Here is a 24,421-nt window from a genome sequence, read left to right as displayed (position 1 = left end):
TGAAGAAGGTCAAGGGTGGATAAATCCAGATGGAGGTTAGAGAAATTGCAGGGCTAATGGCCTATATGTACACAATGGAGACAACCTCTCTGCCAGACTGCTTTCTAGAGCCAGTACTGTTGGTGTCTACCTGTCTATCCTCCTACTTACTGGCTGTGCTCCTTGTGGTGTCGTCTGAATGTACATTAGCAGTGCCCTTAGAGAAAGGTGTAGGAAAAACTAATGATGTAGCTATATGTAATATTCACATATTCTATATACAGTATGAGATTACATTTACTTAATTGGGAGAGAAAAAAATACATCCCACTGGTCACACACTGTTTGAATTGTATTTTAATATACCTCTTTATTTAGGTTGTTGGCAGGACGTTGACACAATGACGTTGATTCAAACATACCATTTTAGTATCAACATTGAAACAAGGTCAAATAAAATGTCATATGAATCGTATGAAATTCAACAATTTCAACCACCCCAATATACTGTATATTGATTATAGGATGTGGAATTTACAATGCAATTTCAACATATACATAGTTCTGATGATTAGGTTGAAATTAGATTGATGTAACAACCTGTTAGTCAGGTTAAGTCATTGTAGAAGTTGAAGTTTTACCCTAATTTCAATGTTTACAACGCTGGTTAAAATGAGATGAAAACAGTACTGGTTGACTTTTTGTAAATCCAAATGTGTTTTCCACATCAAAATAGGTTGACAAATGAAGTTGAAACAACGTTGATTCAACCAGTGTGTGCCCAGTGGGATAGCTTAAGTTCTTAAAAATTCAGACAAGTCTGATTTAAAAAAAAATCAAGATGGTCATATACACAGAATCTGATAGTATACACACATGGAATAAAACAATTGGTTATAACTATATAGAAGGCCAGTATTATAGGATCCAGTACTTAGTAAAGATAATGTCTGATGAAGAAATTAAAATCCCACATCAATGGACACTGGATAGATGAGATTGCAAATAATCTGTGCTTTTCATCAGCAAGTGATGTGTACAAGTGTACTGTCATTCCAGGTTCAATGTTTGACGTGACTGAGCTGAAGTTGGCTAGCTAGGGACACGAACGTTATCCAGCCTGCATAGCAACCATTTTGTTTAGCAGAACAGACGACCGTCCTTTTGCATAGCAACTACGCAAAAAATCATTAACGACTGGTTCGCATCTGTAGCAACATGACCGAAAGAACCAAGCAGATTTCTGTCCGCGCTATATCTTCTGGTGGAAGAATGACATTTTATCTATTCACTTATCAAAATAAAGTTAATGTAAATATGTAAGTCATTGTTATTTTAATATGTTGGTAACAGATTTCTAAAAGCAATAAGGCATGCAAGGCAGTGCTGCGTCATGAATAGTCACAGGCAAATGGGTCGACTCCGCTGTCGCGTTGGGCCGAACGCCATTTACCTGTGACTGTATTCATGATACACCACTGCCTCTGGTGCCTTATCACTAACTAAACCCTCAGTATTCATTCAAAATGATGTGCTTGTTTCAAACATCAATGGATCCCAAAGGTGCCCACCTTTTAAGATAAGCAGAGCCTAAATTAACATACTATACCGCTTCCACACTAGTGAGCCGAGCCCAGCAGTACTGCACTGACCTGGTTAACAATCCACCCTAGTTGCTGGAACCATGCTGGAAAGGACAATGTCAAAGGAAAATACAAGCCAGGAGAGTATGGATGGGGTCAGCATGACAGTGTGAAAAAGGGTACAAATGTAAACTGGAATGTCTGTATGTGACATCTTCATTCATTTTCCTGTCTTGTGCATCGACTCAAACCATGGCGCACTGCCTGAGATCGCATCAGGGAGGAAGATCATGTTGCGATGTCACTTCCGGTGTCTCCTCTTTGTCGGGTTACCATGGTTACAGGGATGTTACTCCTTGGCGTTGTCTGAGGCAAAGGCTTGGCTGACCACTACAGCCCACACCTGAATTAAAATCTAACCTAACTCATGAATGTTCAGCCATTCCCAACAGATAAGAATGATATTAAGACTGCCTCTGGTGCATTATCACTAACTAAACCCTCAGTATTCATTCAAAATGATGTGCTTGTTTCAAACATCAATGGATCCCAAAGGTGCCCACCTTTTAAGATAAGCAGAGCCTAAATTAACATACAGACTGCCTCTTGTGCCTTATCACTAACAGAAAAGTTGTTTGGCTAATGTCTTTCGGTGCCGACAGTGGGTAGTTTGGGTTGGGGGAGGGGGGGTGGGGGTTCTCTCAGTCTTCTACACTCAGTCATTTACAACTGTCTCGGCATTCCAGTTTTCAGAAGTCCAGTTCTTGTCCCGCTAGTCCAGTTCTTGTCCCTGGTTTTAGGCAGTCGATATCAGATGAGGCAGTCCCATGTTTAGAGTGCTACTCCAGGACATCAGTCGAATGCCTTCCCCACAGGACAGGGCTCACCTGGATTTTTCTCTTAAAGGTCAGTGGCTCATAGTGCACAGGGAGACAAAGATAAACAACATGTAGTGTGCCGTGGCGTCTGACTAGATTTCAGATGCCCGGCAGAATAGTGTCCCTGGTCTCTGCCCTGACCTCACAGGCTGCCCTTGCGAATGGCGCAGCCGTCACAGACGCGAACAGGGTGGTCCCAGCCACGGGAGGGCACGGGGCGGCTCTTGGAGGAGCAACCGCTGCAGACGCCCTGGCCACACGCCCGGCAGTGGTGCTTGGACATACTGGGGGTGAAGGCTTTGCTGCACCTGTGGCACTGCACGATCTGGGGGTCGGGGACCCAGTAGTCAGGCCGGGCCACTCCTTTCACAAAGCCTGGAACATGGAGGACAGAGAGATAAATAAATAGCTCTCTTTATAAAGTAGTTGCCGTTGAGTCAGAGCAGAGGATAAAGACTGTGTAATCTTTGTGAATATAATATTAAAATGCTGTATCTTGTGGATTACTGTCTGCATACGCTGTAAAATGTCTATGGTTTCCAAGTGTTTTTGTGAATACACAGAGACATGTATACTAGCTAGCTTTATTTGTGATGCGTTTCTCAAACACGACGCTGGCTCCGACATGACGCTAGCCATACTCACACAGCGGGTAGTCCACTGCAGTGGTGACCATGTCTAGAGTAGACTGGGCCACCTCTGTCACCCTGCGGGCCATCAGCCCCCGCGGCTCCACCACAGCCACTATAGGACACAGAGAGGGACCAACAGAGCCATCAGGACCACTGGAACACATTTTCTTTTAACCTGTATTCAACCAGGAAGTCCCTTGAGATGAGTCGTCTCTTTCTCGAGGGAGACATGAATGAACACTTACTATTCACTTCAAACACCTCGGTTGTCTCCCAAATGGAACCCTATTCCCTTTGTTAGTACTACTTTTGTCCGGAGTCCAAGTAAGTAAAGTAAGTAGGTAAGTCTTCGGCAAGTAAGCGTTGTCCGACCCAGAACGGCCCACCGTGGTCAAATGTAGTGCAGTATAAGAGGAACTGGGTGCCATTTGGGATGCAACCCTCATTCATTCATTACAAAATAATAAATCTGACTAAAAACTGATCCTGAATCAGACTAAGAATGAGGTAACATCAGCTTGTACATTAACATCCATGACCAAACACTGATCCTAAATCAGACATTAGCTGGCATCCTGACCCTGGTTGGTGGTGTCGGTCCCTCCCTGGCGGTGGCAGGCGTCACAGACCCGGACGGGGGTGCTTCCCCAGCCCCTCTCGGGTACGGGCATCCTGCGGGTGGAGCAGGCCTGGCAGAAGCCCTCGCCACACGAACGACAGTGGTGCTTCCTCTCTGCCTCCTCAAAGGGCTTCTTACAGCAGTGACACATCTGGGGGACAGGGACAGAGCACAATAATGATTAGAATGTCAAGAGCCAGTAGTCAAAACTATACTATACACTCAACCATACAACTCTGTTCAGTGCAACATTTGAGAATTACAACAGCCGAGTATTGATTTCATTCACTATAATGATATATTGGGTTTAGAACTAACGCTGCATCCTTTTGGTATTTGGGCACTGGGTCTATTGCCTCAATAAAAACAGCTATTCTTAGGGCTCTGCTATGTCTTCAAAAAGTGAATGTGTTGCTGGTCTAGATGCCGTGTTGCTGGTTCGATGATGTTGTGAGAGGGATGACTCACGGTGATGTCCGTGTTGGGTCTCCAATAGAGCGGGGCCACCTGGTCAGTGAGCCAGGACGTGACAGCCTTGGTGGGGCCCGTGCTATACTCCGACACAGACTGGATCACAAAGTTCATCCCATCCAGCATCCTCTGGGCCGCATTCTGGTGGTCTGTCAGGAAGGCCTCAGACTGGACACACAAAGACAGGGAGAACAACGGTCAGATGGAGGCCATCTTTGAATGCATTTGATATCCATGTTGGCAGTACGTGTTCATCCATTCAGAACTGATGATGACTGACACATTGAAGGACAGTGTGCAGAGTTGACGTTGCCAGTGCAAGTAACGCCATCTTTATTAACCTTTGACAGGTAACATACTTTGAAAGTGAAATATATTCCAGAGACTTTGCGCATATATTACAACCTGCTGTCTCAAATGCCTCTAAATATTCTCACTGATACTTCAATTGAGCTTGAGTGACTGTTTGCATGTTGTGCCGGTCAGTACAACGAGGAGTGTGTTGGACTAGGAAGCTCTGCTCACCCCGTCCCAGACGTGTTTGACCTCGGGCCGCACCACGCCGCTCTCTGGGTCCTGGTTGCCCAGCCAGTACTGTCGGCTGCGGTAGATGATGCCACAGCTGCCACACTCCAGGACATACCTGGCAGGACAGGGGCACCGTGGTGGGGGAAAGGATGAGAGGGGGAGGAAAGATATAGTGAATTGGCTTCGATGGCAGAGTGGATTCCATGTTTGGACGTGTGTGTATATCTGTGTATGAGTGGTACTTCATTGAATGGATTCGAGAGCCCTGGTTGAAAGGGACATCTTTAATGCCATCATAAAAGTTAATATGTGTGTGGTGTGTGTGTCTCAGTGTCTGCAAAGAGTCCAGATTACGTCGGCAACTCACCCAGACCAGGCGTACTTCGCCAGCCCAAACCAGGGGTTGTCTGTGGAGGCTGAGGTTTTAGGGATGACAATAACCTCCCTGCCCCCCTCATAGCACCTCTGTGTGGGTAGGACCAGATCAGGGAGAGAGCACACAACATATGATTACGGCTAAGTTCATGCATTTGGCTTGTACTACAAAACTGTTCAATATCATCTCCACAGGATTCAATCCTATATCGTATATAGAAGAACACTACTGTCAACTTTCTTTTCAGATCACATTAATAAGTCTTTATTGCTTTCAACGGAGCGTAATTTCTCTCTCATGTCCCATCACAGACATAGACCATATGTGAAATGTCTTACCTTGCAGATGAGGACCTTGTTGTTGTACTGGTGAGCGTACTGACACAGTCCGTCTGCCAGGTGAGGGACCCTGTCTCTGAGATGGTTCATCCCGTTCTTACAGCGGATACTGAGGGGAAAGAGAACAAGGAAAACCCCTATACAAATCAGAAGGACGGTTGAATCCATCCATCACAAACCTAACATCCAAGTTACTTGTGTAGAACGTGAAGGTGTACAGAAAATATTTGGCTGAACATCTGTGAATAACACTCCATGTTGGTGGATGGCCAAAAGGCGTTTCTCCTTCTCTCCTAGCGGCTTAACACGTTAGACGTGCATCATAACACATTTATAACAGGGACAAACAAAGCTTTATATTCAAGCAGTGAGAGCCTGTTAAACCAATACCTATTTCTGGATATGAACACCAATCAGTGTGTTTAGGGAAAATATTTGGTTTCTAATCTAGCTCAAATTTCCCAAGTGAAAGAAGACACTGCACAGAATGAATACCCATAGAGAGGTATGATATCCATATGACAAACCGACTTTTATGCTTCCTTTGTGGCAACCCACCTGGGAGGGACACATATCCTAGCACTATTTGCTCGCGTGCAGCATGTGAATACACCATTCATTAGTGCACACTGTATCAAAACGTTCTGCAATGGAAAATGGTTTGCAACAAAAACGAGAGCTTCTATTGGACAATTTCAGGTTAGTCCCTCCCCATTTACTTTTGATTCATGTGATAGAGTTATTCTGAGCAGATACATGCAGCAGATGCAGGTAAGTCACTTACTTGCAGCTGAGGCAGACTGAAGAGCAGGTGAAGTATTCGTCAGGGAAGAAGGAGTAGAGGGGGATCTTGTCGTCAAAGATCTCCCCACAGAACCTGTCACTCAGGGCCTGGAGAGGAGGGGAGAAGGAGAGAGATGAGGAAACCAAGGGGTGGAAAGGGAGGAGCCAAGCAAGGTCATGAGGTCAAAAACAAACAATCAGTGGGTTTTGGAAAGGCCTATTTACCCAGACAAGCACCCAATTCCCATTAGCATTCACTAGTACTGGCATTACCTGTCTATCAAACAAATGAATTATGCGACAATGCAAAGAGATATCAACACACACAGACCTGCAAGGCGCTGAAGACGATGACCGGTTGGCGGGGCGATCGTGTGGCAGTGTTCCTGACTTGCTGGCGTACAGCCTCCAGGAGCAGAGAGTAGTTGGTCGGTGGAGTGATGGTCTGTGTGCCCACGTACTGCACTGAGCTGAAGGCCTCTGTACCCAGGCCCAAGTCATGGAAGCGCCTCTGGAGCTGAGTGTCTGCATAGCCAGGGACATCTGTTCGCTCTGTGGGGACAAAGATGGACATCGTCATGGGTTGAGTTCACACACCCAACTGACTGCTGTGTAAATGGTGTGGGTGTCTCAGCCAGTGTGACGGTTAAGTATGATTCTGACCGTACATAAGAAAATGTTGGTGTGTTGTTGTTCATTTCAATAATAAAAATGGATGTTATTTATCCCTAAGGGGCAATTACTTTGGGCAGATGAGTCTGCAACAACATGACAGCATACCCCAACAATGTGTTGCCTAACAACTCAGGAGCAAAATGTTGTGTAATGCATGCATAGAAACAGATGATTGCATGTGGTGCATGTTAGTGACTGGGCTTCTCCTGTACATACCATGGCCCAGTAGCTGGGTGTGGGTGGTCTCCTGGAACACGATGACCGCCGGCCCCAGGGAGGAGAGGGGAACGTCCATGCCACAGCGGCTGGAGAGGGCGCGCAGCTCGGGGGTGAAGTGCTTCAGGTAGGCCCCTGAGGCGCTGCTTAGGAACTGGAACATGTCGTTGTGCAGCCTCTCGGCCCGCGTGCGGTACACCACCACGTCCGATACGGCCAGTACCTTCAGCAGCAGACGCATGCGCTGGTTCTGGTTGGCCGCCGCCCCCAGCAGGCCCTCTGTGTCCAAAGCCACAAGGCCCAGCCCGGGGTCAAAGGCGGCCCACACGCCCACCGTGCAGGAGCTGGGGGACTTGGAGGTGTAGAACACGGTATCCCCGCCAAACAGGATGTGGTTGAGGGTGTGGGACTTGCCGTCGCCCGTGTTGCCGAAGATGGAGAGGACCTTGACGCCCTGCATGTCACCGCAGCCCAGCCTCTCCAGGAACTGAGCCTCATCGTGGACCTGGATTAATGTTGGAGAGGATGGGAGATCAAACTATGTTATAGGCAGCTGTAAGATGTTATGTTGTCAGATACATGCCAAATTACTTTACCTGTAGGAGCAATTTTGGCTTACTTATGTGGTTGTTGTGTTGTGTATATAGTTTGTCTATATTTATTCAATTTAATGTGAACACTAGAGGGCACTATATCGACTTGGGTTATGGGTCAAATATATACGCACACAGGTGACCAGCAAGTATGGATGCACAGAGGTATGGAGAGAATACATGCAGATGTAATTACCGTAGGTGCATATTTTTAGTTCCAATGTGTTAATGGTGAGCAGGGTAAGAACAACCACATAAATAGGACAAAATGGCTCCTACATTACCATTTGGCCAAACAATGATGTTATGAAAGAAGGTAACTTTACACTGACTATAGTGATTAGTAGTCACAAGGCTCAACCTTACCCTTATTCGTGACTCAAATTGCATTTCATTACATTGAGCCATTGGATGTCCCCTTTAGCATTGCGAAGAAAATGTCCCGACGATACCCAAATCATCTGTTTAAATGCAAATAAGCCTCGCACGTGTTCCAGTTTTTGAAACATTTGGAATTAGAACTTAACATTCATATAAGCGAGAGTTTTTAAAATTATAATACACAAGATACTTACAGTATGACGTTTTAGGAAAGTTGCAAAAAACTACCAAAGAAATGCACACAAAGATAACACCAACCCATTCCACCTGTCAGCCTCCACATCCCCCCTTCACAACCAGAAACCATGCCTCCCACACCAGCAGTGCTGCCTGCCAGCAGTAATCTGCCATTATTTATTGAGAGAATCAAGGGGCTATCATCATTAAGTAAAATAAGATGGTCTTTTTTTTTTTTTTTTTTTTTTGCCCCAGAAGCATATAACTGCAAGGCACTCCAACATCAATGTGCTTACCTGATGTCGGGGACACAGTGAACAGTTGGGGCCAATTTCAACGTTAAACGTTTCCTTGGTGTTAAATAGAGTCTGTGAACAAACTTAAAATGTATAAGTTGATGGTTCGGTTCACGGGATGCGAAGGTCACATTTTTCCACATTCTGTTCCAGTTAAAGGGTTGTTCAGATTCAATTAGATCTGTGGACCATACTTTTTAATGGCTAGCTCAGAATATGAGCTTCCCAAAAGTTGTTTATATATTATAGCAATCAGTCCTTTCGGGAGCCCAGATTATTTTTTAAATAAATCCCATCATTGGATGGTTCCGTAATTGGATTTCCTACGGGACTCCATAGGCCAGCATGGCTGACCTACGTTGTAAATACAGAAGAAAATGTGTTTCCTGGTAATGTGTACGCATCTTTCAAATCTTGGAATGTTCTCAAACCATTGCTGTCCATGATATCGGTAAGGATTCCACATTTGGACCATTGTGGGGGATGCAAAAAGCCGCCCTCCAGATCACAAGGCATTACTGTGAAATATTGGCGTATAGGCATGCCATTTTGATTCCCAGTTACATTGCTTTTCAATTTTGCACCAAACAGAAATTGTGTGAGCAATAATAAGCCCAAAGCATAGTTTACATTATTTAAGGGATACTGTATATTAGTGAAGACCACCTCTTCCAGGGCAATAGGCAACACCATATGTCTCTATACTCAGCCGGGGGAGCAGAAGAATCACGTCTAAACCAGTTTAGGATGGGACGTAAATGCAATTTAAAGTTTGGTACAGATAGTCCTCCTACGTCTTTCCCTCTCTGTAAATGTGTTCATTTGATCCTGAATCGTTTACCTTGCCATATACATTTTTAAACCGCACTATGAATTTCATCCCAACAGACAGAACGGGGAACAATGGGAAGCATTGAACTACAGAAATTCAGCGGTAGCTATATATTTTAGCAACTGTGTTATTATTTCATCTGACTTTTTTTCTCAATTCATATTGAATTGATTTGAGCATTCTGTTAAAGTTTCTGGATATGGTTTTATCTAAGGAAGGAAATATATCTACTCCTAAATACTTAAGATGAGAAATGATTGGTAGAGATGGAGTCCTGAGATGGTAGACCACAGAAGGAATACAGTCCTATCCAGGTGATTTGCCTTTATTTATACTATCCAAAAGCTTTTGAGTTCACTGAGAGAGATTTAGGCTCCCAGCAAGGTGGCTTCTTCTGTTGAGAGAAGGGGAGTTCTTCATTCTTCTAGAAAGGCCTTAATCTGGCTTGGTGTGGATTTACAATCAGAGGTGTACACAGTTCTTTATAGAAGCGGAAGAATCTGATATTGAATCTGAATCAGGGGATTTACTAGTTGCTATATCAGCTAAATGATCATTACTGCGTAGCTTGTTGGCTAGTAAATGACTGGGACGATTACCATGGAAGTAATGGTTGAGTCTTACTCGACGGATGGCAAATTCTGCTCTCTGTCAATAAATGAAGTTGTGTCTTGACTTTGGAAAGAGTAATAGATACCTGGTCTGAAAAGAGTGTTTGTTGAGAACACTAACACAGTTAACAACATTTACAAATCTGATGTTTTCTTTCATTGCGATTTAACTCTGTTGCATTATTATTAGTAGTAATAAAACCTTTGCTGAATTTTTACGAATTAATTTAGTTCAATGTCAAATTGATCACAATATGTCGGATTCTGACATTTGATTCTGATTCAGACAAGCTCATGTCGAATTTATATTTTCTTAATTAAAGAAACTAGAGGTGTAGATAGTAGTATGACATCGATTTGTGAAAATTGTTTATGCCCGTTTGAATAGAAAGTGTACTCTTTCGCTTAAGGATGATGTGCTCGCCAGGCCTCAATGAGGTTGTAATCAGAGAGTATATGCTGGAGAGACTTGGTTGCATGTGGATTGTAGTTGGTCTTATTAGATATTTCCCACATCCAAAATACCATTCATGTCTGTCCCAATAACCAGATGGAATTCAGTTAACTCTAACAATATGCTGTTCAGAGAACCAAAAAATGTAGGATCATATTAATTTTTTTGTGTACACATTAATAAATGTCATTTTCTTTCCATTATGGATACATTTTAGGAAAGTGATTTTGCCTTCTTGGTCTTCCCCTTAACCCAGGATGGTGATTTTGAGTTTCTTATGTGTCATTGTGATTCTGCATTCTATGAGTCCTTTTGGAGCAGGTGTGTTTCTAGGAGCATTACTATATCTACATGGTTTCTTGATAGGATATCAAGACAGCTGGAACGTTTAATAGGACAGTTTAGGCTTTTCAAATTCATCCCTCCCTGGACTCTACAAGGGTTCGAAAGCGTTCCACACGGACGCTGGTCCATGTTGACCCCAATGCTTCCCACAGTTGTGTCAAGTTGGCTGGATGTCCTTTGGGTGGGTGACCATTCTTGATACACACGGGAAACGGTTGAGCGTGAGAAACAGCCGCGTTGCATTCCTTGACACACTCAACCCGGTGCACCTGGCACCTACTACCATACCCTGTTCAAAAGCACTTAAATATTTAATACAAATAAAATGTGATTTGATTCACACTGAATTGCACACATACGCAACCCATGTCTCAATTGTCTCGAGGCTTAGAAATCCTTCTTTAAACAGTGAATTTAATAAGTGACATGAATAAGGGATCATAGCGTTCAACTGGACTCACCTTGTCAGTCTGTAATGGAAAGAGCAGGTGTTCCTAACATTTTGAACACTCAGTGTATGTGCTCTATACTATGTACAAAAAACATGAAGATGTATTTGTGGGAACACTGCTGCCAACCGAGACTACACTTCCTCCCCTCCATATTCAGCTTCAAACGACCCCAATGGAGCATAACTGGGACGGAAGTCTAGTACCTTAACTAGTGGCTGACGGCTGTACTTTTGATAATTATGTCGGGTGCAAACAGGATGCAACATTGCTAAACTGCATACAGTATGTGTACATTTTGTATTTGAAAGATTCTTTCTCCTTGATGTGAAAGTTCCAACGGTTTCCAAAACTATATTGCAAGCAAGGATTAGTCATGTTTCTAAATGTTAAAACAAGAGTGTCGGAATTGTAGTTCATTGATCCAGGTGTGGTCCTGATGTTCAATTGTGAACTCAAGGGCTGGGTAGCTAGCCACAGCCTCTTGGGCTCTAGAGAGCTAGGCTCAATCCTACCAGACAGTTAATTAGCTTCAGTCTAGACTTGCGTGTGGCTAGCTGCTTTTAGCAAAACGGGTCTATTTACATACACTAGTGTTGCTCCCAATTGTATTGGGTTGCACAAAAACAGTACACAGGAAGCCAGAAGTTATATACAATTCCATTTCAACGGTGCTGGTGGGCAGGATGGTTTGTGATTATGGTGGTGGGAATTTGAGACAGAATATCTAAAGGATCGTATTATTAAACAGGCTTTACAAATGTGGGTCTGTTGATGACCCACTTCCTCTCTGCATACCTCTAGTCAAAAAGATAATTTCGATATTCTGTCTCAAATACCCCCCCAGTCGTAGTGACCAACCATCCTAACCACCAGTGCAGTAAGTCAAAATGGAATTGCATTTAACTTCCGGAATACCTGCGGACCGTTTTTGTGCAACCCAATATAACTGGGATCAACATGTATGTAAATACACAATCGTTGCTAAAAGCAGCTAGAGTTTGGTGTGTGATTCATTCAGCCTGATTCATTGGGGACTTTCCTGAAAGGAAACAAACAATACCAGTCATGCTGACAGACCATAGAACTAGATAGAGGGCTAATACTTAACCCATAGGAACCCCCACCCAGTTGACTACTTTAAAATGGCGGAATCCCACAATGGCGCTGCCCATGTTAAAATGGCCCTTTGGCCACTAGAGGCCTCTATAATTATCTATGTAACAGACATCAAGGTATAATACTCCTGCCCTTTTGAAAACGAACCATCTTTAACGTTAACATCGACTAGGTAGTCATACTTACATGGCTAAAGTTCCTTTCAAGTTAACTGCGCGTCGACCATTTCGACGAAATTGCTAAAACAAGAATAGCCTACTAGTACTGTTCAATGGCTAACATTACCCGTCGTACGGCAGTAAGGTTAGCTTAGGTTAGACGAGGCCCATGTCAAAATAATGAGTAACGATAGCTAACTAACACCGTAGTTGGCTGTTAGTTGTGCAAGACGGGATGGCAACGTGATATATTTAATTTTATTAACACAAACATGACAACTGGCTAATGTAACCCTTTGGCCAACCAGATGGGCTTTGTTTTCATTCTGCCTAACGTTAACCAGTTAACGTTAGTTGCGTGCTAGAAAATCGACGTCGTTACCTGTAGATTTTCTTGTTCGTCAACCAAAAGAAAACTCCGACCATTTTCCGGGTGTTCTTCTGTTTTTATGTGACAAAGCGATACCTCCTCCATTTCTTTCATTAGTACTTCGGACATTGTTATTAAACCATCCCTGGACTGACCGTAGCAGCAACTTCCCCCACTCCCGACAACAACAATACAACGCATGGATTGGCGAGGGAGGAGCCATCAGCAATAGAACACGGAAAAGACTACGTAGTTACGTGAGGAGCATTCTGTCGTATGCTCAGCAGCAGCACCATCTTGTGGTGAATATGCAAGTTGACACGATTAGTGAAAACCACTGAACGCGAGGACAGAGAGCACAAAATTTAAATGCTGGACCGTTTAGAGTCGAAATAGCATAATACAAAATCCCCATACGAATCCGTCTGTTTAATCTAGAGATATCTGTTTTTTTGCATGAGCTGCGTCTCAATTTACTGTGTCCGCTGATGTCAGCCTTCCTTATCTGCGGTGAAAGGTGGCAGAGCTAGAGCAGTGTTTGTCAGACCATGAGACTTCCCAAAAATCGGTCTTCTCACGAAAACATCTGGAGCGTTCAAACGGTTATAACCCCTAACTATTATGCCCCCTTTGTGGAAAGTAGAGTAGCCTACATGTCGGGTTTGCTCTAGGACGCCCACAAGCCTCAAAAGACTCATCTGAAGGTAGCCCGGTACCAGTTTAAAAAAATGAATGGAAGTATTGTATACATTAAATGTATGTCAATATATATTTTTTTTTACAAATCATTTCTTGATCGTTCTCATCTCTGAGATATAGGAAAGACACTTCAAAACAAAAATATTTGTTTCCTCGAATATTTTTTAAACATATTTTTTGATAACTAAAGGGGTCCTAAAATTCCAAATCAAATAGCTAAATGTTCCTTGTTATAACAATCTTAAAACAAATCCATATGTTAGCTTACCTGCTTCAGGTGATAGAAATCTGAATAAACTACCAGTGCTTTGAAAAGGAGATTTAATTATACTTTTTTGTGGATATATTGTCTCACATTCCTACCGCCAAAAGGACCAACCGCATAGACAATCGGCAAAGTACGTTAAAATATAATTTTATTCAACATTCTGGCTTGTTGAGGTCGTGAGAGGAAACTTTCCTGATTCAAACGCTCATTTCTGCCTGACGTAGAATTCAATGCAATTCAACATTGGGTTTCCAGGCATGCCCTACCAAGCAAACAAGCAGTAACTGCTAATTGAGTGGAACTGAGAAAAATGGCATTAACATTTTTGAATTGTCCAACCAAATTAGTTCACTAGAAATGTCGTTATCTGTTATCTTACGATCAGGTCATTTTTTATTCATATTTACCCTGACTTCTGACATGACCTTTGACCCAAAATGGCAGTTGCTGCCTTGTTGCTTGGTACACCGACTGGAATATGTTTCCATACAAAAGTATGTGGACACCCCCCTGGCAATTTCAGCCAGACCCGTTGCTGACAGGGGTATACATTTTTATATATATATATATATATATTTGTTTTATTTAACCTTTATTGAACTAGCCAAGTCAGTTAAGAACAAATTCTTATTTACAACGATGGCCTACCAAAATGCAAAAGGACTCCTACGGGGACAGGGGCTGGGATTAAAAATACTAATAAATAAAATAAAATTATAGAACAAAACACATATTACGACAAGAGAGACAACACAACAATACATAAAGAGAGACCAAAGACGACAACAGAGTGGCAGCAACACAACATGACAACAACATGGTAGCAACACAACATGGCAGCAGCAGAACATGGTAGCAGCACAAAACATGGTACAAACATTATTGGGCACAGACAACAGCACAAAGGACAAGAAGGTAGAGACAACAATGCATCATGCAAAGCAGCCACAACTGTCAGTAAGAGTGTCCATGATTGAGTCTTTGAATGAAGAGATTGAGATAAAACTGTCCAGTGTGAGTGTTTGTTGCAGCTCGTTCCAGTCGCTAGCTGTAGCGAACTGAAAAGACGAGCGACCCAGGGATGTGTGTGCTTTGGGGACATTTAACAGAATGTGACTGGCAGAACGGGTGTTGTATGTGGAGGATGAGGGCTGCAGTAGATATCTCAGATAGGGGGGAGTGAGGCCTAAGAGGGTTTTATAAATAAGCATCAACCAGTGGGTCTTGCGACGGGTATACAGAGATACCCAGTTTACAGGAGTTTAGAGTGCAGTGAAATGTCCTATAAGGAGCATTGGTGGAAAATCTGATGGCCGAATGATAAAGAACATCTAGCCGTTCGAGAGCACCCTTACCTGCCGATCTATAAATTATGTCTCCGTAATCTAGCATGGGTAGGATGGTCATCTGAATCAGGGTTAGTTTGGCAGCTTGGGTGAAAGAGGAGTGATTACGATAGAGGAAACCAAGTCTAGATTTAAACTTTAGCCTGCAGTTTTGATATGTGCTGAGAGAAGGACAGTGTACTGTCTAGCCATACTCCCAAGTACTTGTATGAGGTGACTACCTCAAGCTCTAAACCCTCAGAGGTAGTAATCACACCTGTGGGGAGAGGGGCATTCTTCTTACCAAACCACATGACCTTTGATTTGGAGGTGTTCAGAAGTTAAGTTGAACACAAGTTGAGCACGCAGCCATGCAATCTCCACAGACAAACATTGGCAGTAGAATGGCCTTACTGAAGAGCACAGTGACTTTCAACATGGCCCTGTCATAGGATGCCACCTTTCCAACAAGTCAGTCCGTCAAATTTCTGACCTGCTAGAGCTGCACCCGGGCAACTGTAAGTGCTGTTATTGTGAAGTGGAAACGTTTAGGAGCAACAACGGGTCTGCGAAGTGGTAGGCCACACAAGCTAAAAGAACTTGACCGCCGAATGCTGAAGCCCGTACAAATCGCCTGTCTTCGGTTGCAACACTCACTACCGAGTTCCAAAATGCCTCTGGAAGCAACGTCAGCACAAGAACTGTTCGTCGGGAGCTTCATCAAATGGGTTTCCATGGCCGCACACAAGCAGCCGCACACAAGCCTAACATCAACATGCGCAAAGCCAAGCGACGGTTGGAGTGGTGTAAAGCTCACCGCCATTGGACACTGGAGCAGTGAAAACATGTTCTCTGGAGTGATGAATCACGCTTCACCCTCTGGCAGTCCGATGGACGGATCTGAGTTAAGCAGATGCCAGGAGAACGCTACCTGCCCGAATGCATAGTACCAACTGTAAAGTTTGGTGGAAGAGGAATAATGGTATTTCATGGTTCTGCCTAGGCCCCTTAGTTCCAGTGAAGGGAACTGTAACAGTTTGGGGAAGGCCCTTTCGTGTTTCAGCATTCCAATGCCCCTGTGCACAAAGCGAGTTCCATACAGAAATGGTTTGTCTAAATCAGTGTGGAAGAACTTGACTGGCCTGCACAGAAACGTGACATCAACCCCATCGAACACCTTTGGGATGAATTGGAACGCTGACTGCAAGCCAGGCCTAATCGCCCAACATCAGTGCCTGACCTCAATAATGATCTTGTGCCTGAATGGAAGCAAGTCCCTGCAGCAATATTCCAACATCTAGTGGAAGGGGGGCCCAACTCCATATTAATGCCCATGATTTTAGAATGAGATGTTCGACGAGCAGGTATCCACATATTTTTGGTCATGTAGTGTAGTTTGATACTTGTATCAGCAAAGAACAATCAATAAAACCAAGGTAAACCGTAGACACTGCAGCCCAAAGCTTGGTGAAACCAAGGTAAACCGTAGACACTGCAGCCCAAAGCTTGGTGAAACCAAGGTAAACCGTAGACACTGCAGCCCAAAGCTTGGTGAAACCAAGGTAAACCGTAGACACTGCAGCCCAAAGCTTGGTGAAACCAAGGTAAACCGTAGACACTGCAGCCCAAAGCTTGGTGAAACCAAGGTAAACCGTAGACACTGCAGCCCAAAGCTTGGTGAAACCAAGGTAAACCGTAGACACTGCAGCCCAAAGCTTGGTGAAACCAAGGTAAACCGTAGACACTGCAGCCCAAAGCTTGGTGAAACCAAGGTAAAAAGCTGTGACTGATGTTAGTGATTGCAGTTACAGCCTTTTTCCTTGGTTTCACTGTAATTGTTTTTGCAGTTACTGCAAAAATGACCCCCCATTTTCTCCATAACACAACACAATGGAGGCAATATATTTTTCCACATGATAAAGCATGTATTGAATGTATCAAAAATGTCAGTAACACATTTTTTACCAAATGTGCAGTTAATGCTCTTTTGCTTGGTATGACATGCACTCCACAGTAAATTCAGAACATTTTGTGCCTGGGTATATTTTTTTGGAATAGTCCTTCCATAGACTGAACTTGCTAATGTTCATTAGATATTTGTTAACAGAGATGTACAGTTGAAGTCGGAAGTTTACATACACCTTAGTCAAGTACATTTAAACTCAGTTTTTCACAATTCCTGACATTTAATCAGAGAAAATAATCCCTGTCTTAGGTCAGTTAGGGTCACCACTTTATTTTAAGAATGTGAAATGTCAGAAAAATTGAGAATTATTTATTTCAGCTTTTATTTCTTTCATCACATTCCCAGTGGGTCAGAAGTTTACATACACTCAATTAGTATTTGGTAGCATTCCCTTTAAATTGTTTAACTTGGGTCAAACGTTTCGGGTAGCCTTCCACAAGCTTCCCACAATAAGTTGGGTGAATTTTGGCCCATTCCATTCCTCCTGACAGAGCTGGTGTAACTGAGTCAGGTTTGTAGGCCTTCTTACACGCTTTTTCAGTTCTGCCCACAAATTTTCTATAGGATTGAGGTCAGGGCTTTGTGATGGCCACTCCAATACCTTGACTTTGTTGTCCTTAAGCCATTTTGCCACAACTTTGGAAGTATGTTTGGGGTCACCCCTTTTCCTCCAAACATAACGATGGCCAATATGGCCAAACCGTTCTATTTTTGTTTCATCAGACCAGAGTACATTCTCCAAAAAGTACGATCTTTGTCCCCATGTGCAGTTGCAAACCGTAGTCTGGCTTTTTTAACGGCGGTTTTGGAGCACTGGCTTCTTCCTTGCTGAGCGGCCTTTCAGATTATGTCGATATAGGACTCATTTTACTGTGGATATAGATACTTTTGTACCTGTTTCCTCCAGCATCTTCACAGGGTCCTTGTGAATTGATTTGCACTTTTCGCACCAAAGTACATTCATCTCTAGGAGACAGAACGCGTCTCCTTCCTGAGCGGTATGATGGCTGCATGGTCCCATGGTGTTTATACTTGCGTACTATTGTTTGTACAGATGAACGTGGTACCTTCAGGCGTTTGGAAATTGCTCCCAAGAATGAACCAGACCTGTGGAGGTCTTGGGTGATTTCTTTTGATTTTCCCATGATGTCAGGCAAAGAGGCACTGAGTTTGAAGGTTGGCCTTGAAATGCATCCACAGGTACACCTCCAATTGACTCAAACCATGTCAATTAGCCTATCAGGAGCTTCTAAAGCCATGACATAATTTTCTGGAATTTTCCAAGCTGTTTAAAGGCACAGTTAACTTAGTGTTTGTAAACTTCTGACCCACTGGAATTGTGATACAGTGAATTATAAGTGAAATAATCTGTCTGTAAACAATTGTTGGTTAAATCACTTGTGTCATGCACAAAGTGGATGTCCTAACCGACATGCCAAAACTATAGTTTGTTAACAAGAAATTTGTGTAGTGGTTGAAAAACAAGTTTTAATGACTCCGACCTAAGTGTATGTAAACTTCTGACTTCAACTGTATAAATATCACATCACAGAGTAGCTTCAGTGGCGCCACTGCTGCTAAACTGAAATGGAGAGAAATTCCATCACTGCTGTGCCCACTGTCTTGGTTCAACAGATGAGGCAACTCCTAAAATAATCAATTATCTTCCCTACTCCACTGTCCCCCAAAACGATCAATTATTAAACCTCTTCAGCATCGGCTCACCTAGAATAGATTATATCATTATCAATTGGCCTATCAACACATCTTAGTTATCCCTCTTCCAGAACACCCTCCCCCTTTCTCTCTCTTGCTAAATTCAATATAACAGGATTAAGTAAAGGACCCTTTAGTGTATTCGAAAGTCGTCCAAAAGTAAATCTCAAAATGATATTGGATTCAAATTCTTGGAACATTTGGGGTATGAAGATTATCACTGATGTTATTGTTTGAAATGAGCCCAGCACGAACAGTAAACTCTATGTAGTAGAATCTTGCACAATTAATTTATGACATAAATATGACCCAAAAAAAGTGAATACACAAATATGTAATTCACCTTACATTCCAACCTGGGCACTGTCCAAGACAGGATGCAATTCTGATGTTGGTGAAACATAAATGTACAATTTAGCATCCTATATTTGAAACATTGTTTCAAAAAGTTGCTATTGTTACGTTGAAACTGAACAGAACTCATTTTAGCATCCTCTCTGAGAGATGGTGCGCATACAGCCTCGCCCTTAAAATGTATTTCTATATCTGCAAGACAAGGAAACAATGCATCAATTAGAATGGCAGCTACAGACTGACAGTCCAGTAGCACACCAACCTTGACATTACAGTAGACGTTTTGGCTTACCCATAGAAGTTCAAGGCGGGACCGTTATACAGTTGACCGCGATACATACTGGTAGTTGTAGTCTATTGACTCTCAGCATGTTACATAGTGACATGTGCAAAAACTACATTTCCCCAGACCTGTCACTGAGCGTTCCCGCTCCTATTGGCTGGCAGCTCCAGCCGCAGCCCCAGAGAATGAATGAAATTGAAATTGCTGGTATATTACATGTGCAATACCGGGATCTGCAGTGTTACATTGTATCTATCATACTATATCAAAATGGCCACAGTGGTACAGAACCCCCTGAAATCGTAAGTACATACATTTTATATTTTACATTTGTAGGGATACATTTGTGGATGCTGTCAGTCCATGTAGCCTAGGTAATCGTTGACAATTTTATGCATCGTAAAGAAGTATCCAGCCCAAAGGCTACATCGCTATTATATAGCAAGCTACAAATATTTATATGTAGTGTAATAGCGATGGAAAGGTATATTTGAAACAGCTTAATTTTTTTTACAATGCCGGGTTATGTTCCAAAATGTAGAGCTGCCTATGCATGCCTAGAAACAATTTCACTGAGCCAGTAATTACATGAGGACGCTATGGTGGAATGTTGAGGTACAATTTATGACCCGGTGTCCCTAGTCAATAGACAAGAAAGATCGCAGCCAACTTGCATGGCTGGTCAGGTAGCGCTTACAATAGCGAATAATAGCGAGTGACAGTGGTTTTTTGAAAAGGTTGTGCTTGATACCTGTTCACATTATTGCGTTAGGCTGTAAACAGGTAGATAAAACCAAGCTGGTGGTAGCCTATGTCGGCTGAAACCCAATACCCTTTGGACATCATTTTCTTGGAGACAGACCTCTTGGCAAAATAGCCTACGTGCTTGCGATTATAATGGCAGCAGTGTTTACAGGCAGCGCATCTTCGCTCCGACAAGACACGCGTTCCTATCTGCAAACACCTGATACAATATTGTGTAAGCTTGCATCATATAAAATGGTTAACTTATGTGCCGGGGGTGGTTGCTTTTATTAGACTAGTGTCATCTCTACCAGTCGCGTTGAACGGTGAACATTCCATCAAGTTTCCATTCGATTCCTTTGTGCAGAATTTACACAATAACATTTCAACGTGCGGAATGCAGCCTGGGCTCGTGTCCAAAAGGTGGCTGTGCGTCTGTTCCTTTGGTAAGATGCAGTTGACACCTTTTCGATTAGAAATAATTGAAAACATAATAAATCGACTCTCGAATATGTCTTTTTGGAGTGTTGTTTGGTTAAATTTAGGCATCTGCAGCCTGTCTAACAAAGAACGTGGTAGCCTACTGTAGCGCGGAACACATCGGATGGTACCTGAGCGGGAATGTAGTTGAGATGCAGTCGATGCTGTGCTGTCAGCGCTATCTGGAATCCAGACAGGCGACATTTCATATAATTCATGACAACACATTACCTTAAGTATACGAATAGCCTGTTACAAGCAACAGTGAACTGCTTTAATTCATGTTTTTGTCAACAACATCATTTATTTGATTACGTCGATGCGCGACAGTGATGGCATTCTAATTATTGGGGAAACTAACACAAGTTAGGCTATTTGTTGCCATAGGATATGGCCAACTAGTCTAAAATGTTGGGTTATTCATATATGCATAAATAAAATGGTAAATCGTGTGTGAGTTTTAGTAAGGCAAAACTGCACCTCTGAAAATGTATTAAATCAGCCTATTGCCTACGGATACTGATCGTGAACAGCACAGGGACCTGAGGTGAAAGGTGGTGCTGGAGGCATGAGCTATGCCGCTCATTTTCTCATTATAATATTCTCCGTTTAGGCTGCCCCATTGTTATAGGAGAGTAACTAGAACATTTTTATATGGATTTGTTGTTTTTGTGTTGCGGTTTTTAAATACATTTTAAGATGACTAGTTGCATCTTGTTCTGAAAGCAGATAGAATTAACACAGTCACACACTGTTTAGGCGAACCAACAGTATCCTACCACCCATTTAGTCATTTATCAGTTATTAGTTGTGATTTCCATGTCATGGCAGTGTTTTAGCAACCCCGCGCATATCTGCGCTCCCAGTGATGCGCGCGCGGCTGAGTTCCTTTCTGCTGGTCTCTGGCTGCTCAATTACTGGGAACAAGTGGGGACATAGACACTCCCAGAGGCCTTTGCAAGGCCATGTCAAGGGGATTCGTTTGACTTATTTGCATGAAAAATACGAATGCAGGGAGCAAAGGGAATGGCATGGGATAGGAGCCATCAATGGACTAGGAACTGATTAATTCTGACTTGAATTTTTCTCAGTAAGGGTCTAGTTAATACCCTCTACCACTGCTTCCTCTGCTTATATAATGGTATCTAGCCTACTGAATGCACTAGTTATTGAGGACAACACTGATTTAGAGTATTCGGAGCTCACTACTCAAATGTTGTCCAATGCATCTCAAAGGTTGAAAGAGTTCAGTGTGTGTAAGCACATCCCCAGGGAACCATCAATCTACTGGACATTCCTCTAACCTCTCCAATAGTCCTCCTTTAATCTCTCTGCTACTCTTCTTCTCTCTCTCTCTCTGTCACCCACCACTTGCTTCCCTCATATTGCCATCCCTGACTCACAACTCAATTCTGAGTTCTTTAGGGGTCCCTCTCTCCGTTCATTCTCTTTCCATCCATCCTCAAACCTACCCCTACCTCTTGCCCACATCATGTCTCTTTGTTTTTAACTCGTTCTCTCTTCCTCCATTGTCTCCCTTTCTCCTTCTCCCCCCCATCCTTTCATTCTGTCAGTCTACTTGGAGAAGGAGCCATATGCTGACTGACTGTTGTGATAGTTATTTTGCCGTGCCTGACTGATCTGAGGGAAATGAATTACACATAATTCTGTGCTCAGGCACTGTTTAAAGGAACAGCCAGGCCTGCTGAGTTCACTGGAGCCTGAGCATCCTCTCTCTCTCGCTCTCTCTCTCTCTCCCTCTCTTTTTGTTAGGGAATTTCTTTTCTGGTTTATTGCCATCAGTCCCCCTTTTTTCCACATAGACTTTCTTCTCTTTGTCTTCATGGGAAGACTAGAGAGAGACACAGATACGTATTTTTAGCTCGATGACCTATTTCTCCATTGCTACCTAACCGACTGTCAGTCACTTCCCTGTGCTTTGGGATCCAATATGGTCACCAGCTGTAGTCAAGTTGTAGTTCAGGACAGGGAGAATAGGAACTACAACAGCCCTTTACAGTAGTGGCCAAGGAGGCTATTAGAATATTTCACTTAGGAAACCTCCATTGGATGTGCAAGAAAGACACAGGAAGTAGTTCCAGTATGCATGCACAGCAATGAGGGGGCTATGATTCATCAGCCATGTTGTCCAACATAGTTTGACTGGTGCTGGAGTAGTAGGGCCATTGGATAGGGCATAGGGCATAGGGCATAGGGCATACGACTGTGGGGAACGGTTGGGACATGGATCTAGCTGTGTGACTGGGAACATTCAGAAGAGCCCCTAAAATAGTCAGATTCAGACTGACTGAAAGGAAGACAGACGTGTAATAATGAGGGTAATGAAAGGGTTGAATGAAGAAGAGAGGAGAGCGAGGACGTAATTCCAAACATGCATGTATTTGGATGGATGCCTATTGGCAGTTTTTGTTTTGTGTGCAAAAAAATGCTTTGGGGTTATAAACATGGTACCTTTGCTTTATTGTTATTGCCTGTGACTGTGACAGTGACAGGTAGGGATGGAACGAACAGGGCGATGCAAGGTGTCCACTGACAGAAGATGTGCTTGGTGCAGTGCATGCAATGCAACTGACTGCACAGAATAGGCTGCAGCAATAAACATGCTTGAATTGCATTGCACATTTGCATGGCACAGAGAGAAGGTCCCAACTCGCATTCATTATAAATCACGGGGAAAGAAAATCCTTTGGAAGAAATAATGTCACAACGGTTTGTAGACATTTTAATCAGTGGTAAAGCGAGTGTTGTGGACATCCACCAGTGGAGGCTGCTGAGGGGAGGACGGCTCATAATAATGGCCGGAACAGGGCAAATGGAATGGCATCAAGCGCATGGAAACCATGTGTTTAATGTATTTGATTCCATTCCAAAGACTCCGCTCCAGTCATTACCACAAGCCCATCCTCCGCAATTAAGGTACCAGCAACATCCTGTGACATCCACATGGCATAACAATCTACTTCTACTGGCATCCTTAACAGTCCTACTCAGTTCTACTCAGTCCTATAATAATCTCAAAGTAAGAGATAGAGGAAGGACTAAGAACAAACAAGAGAGAACTATTGTAAAGTAGACTGTGTCTGTAAAATGTGTATAAGATGTATAAATTGAAGGTAAAAGCAGAAGTGTTTATCAGTTTACTCCAATTGGGGGATCGGTGGTAGGGTTTGCGGGGAATAATAATAAAGGTATATTCTTTAAAAAAGTATGTATGTCTATATAGGTATGTGTATGTATATATGTGTATATGTATGCATGCGTGTATGGATATATATATTTACCCCCAAAATATGGGGGATTGGAAATGATGCAGACAATTACATTGGAAGCAACATTCTTTCCGCAATATTAAGCTGATCCACCCCTTGTAAAATATAAAAAATATAAAATAAATAAATAACCTCAAAGTATTCCTGCTTGTCCTCTCCCGAAACATTCCTCTAATCCCAGTCTCTGGTCATTACTACACTCTTATTCTCTGACACACACACACACACACACACACACACACACACACACACACACACACACACACACACACACACACACACACACACACACACACACACACACACACACACACACACACACACACACACCACACACCACACCACACCACACCACACCACACCACACCACACACCACACACAATTCTGTACATTCTGCAGTAGTCCCATTCTACAGAACACTATTTCCTCTGA

The 24,421-nt window shown here is 43.0% G+C and overlaps 1 protein-coding gene and 1 pseudogene across 1 annotated transcript; one reads left to right on the top strand and one right to left on the bottom strand.

The window, feature by feature from the left end:
- Positions 1-318: 318 nt before the first annotated feature.
- Positions 319-13,129, bottom strand: LOC139547850 (zinc finger FYVE domain-containing protein 1-like). The gene is made up of 11 exons (XM_071356981.1): positions 12,876-13,129; positions 7,079-7,583; positions 6,519-6,739; positions 6,189-6,295; positions 5,405-5,513; positions 5,058-5,155; positions 4,688-4,805; positions 4,160-4,330; positions 3,653-3,842; positions 3,086-3,184; positions 319-2,815 (listed from the first exon to the last, which is right to left on the bottom strand). Exons 1-11 carry the CDS (start codon positions 13,062-13,064, stop codon positions 2,583-2,585), a joined length of 2,040 nt encoding a protein of 679 aa, XP_071213082.1. The 5' UTR covers positions 13,065-13,129; the 3' UTR covers positions 319-2,582.
- Positions 13,130-19,644: 6,515 nt separating this feature from the next.
- LOC139547849 (zinc finger protein neuro-d4-like) overlaps positions 19,645-24,421 on the top strand; it is a 62,004-nt pseudogene continuing 57,227 nt past the window's right edge.

This window comes from Salvelinus alpinus, chromosome 21, assembly GCF_045679555.1.
Source record: "Salvelinus alpinus chromosome 21, SLU_Salpinus.1, whole genome shotgun sequence".
Lineage (NCBI taxonomy): Eukaryota > Metazoa > Chordata > Actinopteri > Salmoniformes > Salmonidae > Salvelinus > Salvelinus alpinus.
This window is presented reverse-complemented; position numbering and strand designations above follow the sequence as displayed.

Excerpts from the sequence above, each read along its gene's own strand:
- LOC139547850 (XM_071356981.1), bottom strand. The coding sequence starts at position 13,064 with ATGCGTTGTATTGTTGTTGTCGGGAGTGGGGGAAGTTGCTGCTACGGT. Across the intron at positions 5,156-5,404 it reads ACAAGGTCCTCATCTGCAAG|AGGTGCTATGAGGGGGGCAG; the intron begins GTAAGACATTTC and ends CTACCCACACAG. Across the intron at positions 4,806-5,057 it reads GCGAAGTACGCCTGGTCTGG|GTATGTCCTGGAGTGTGGCA; the intron begins GTGAGTTGCCGA and ends CTGTCCTGCCAG.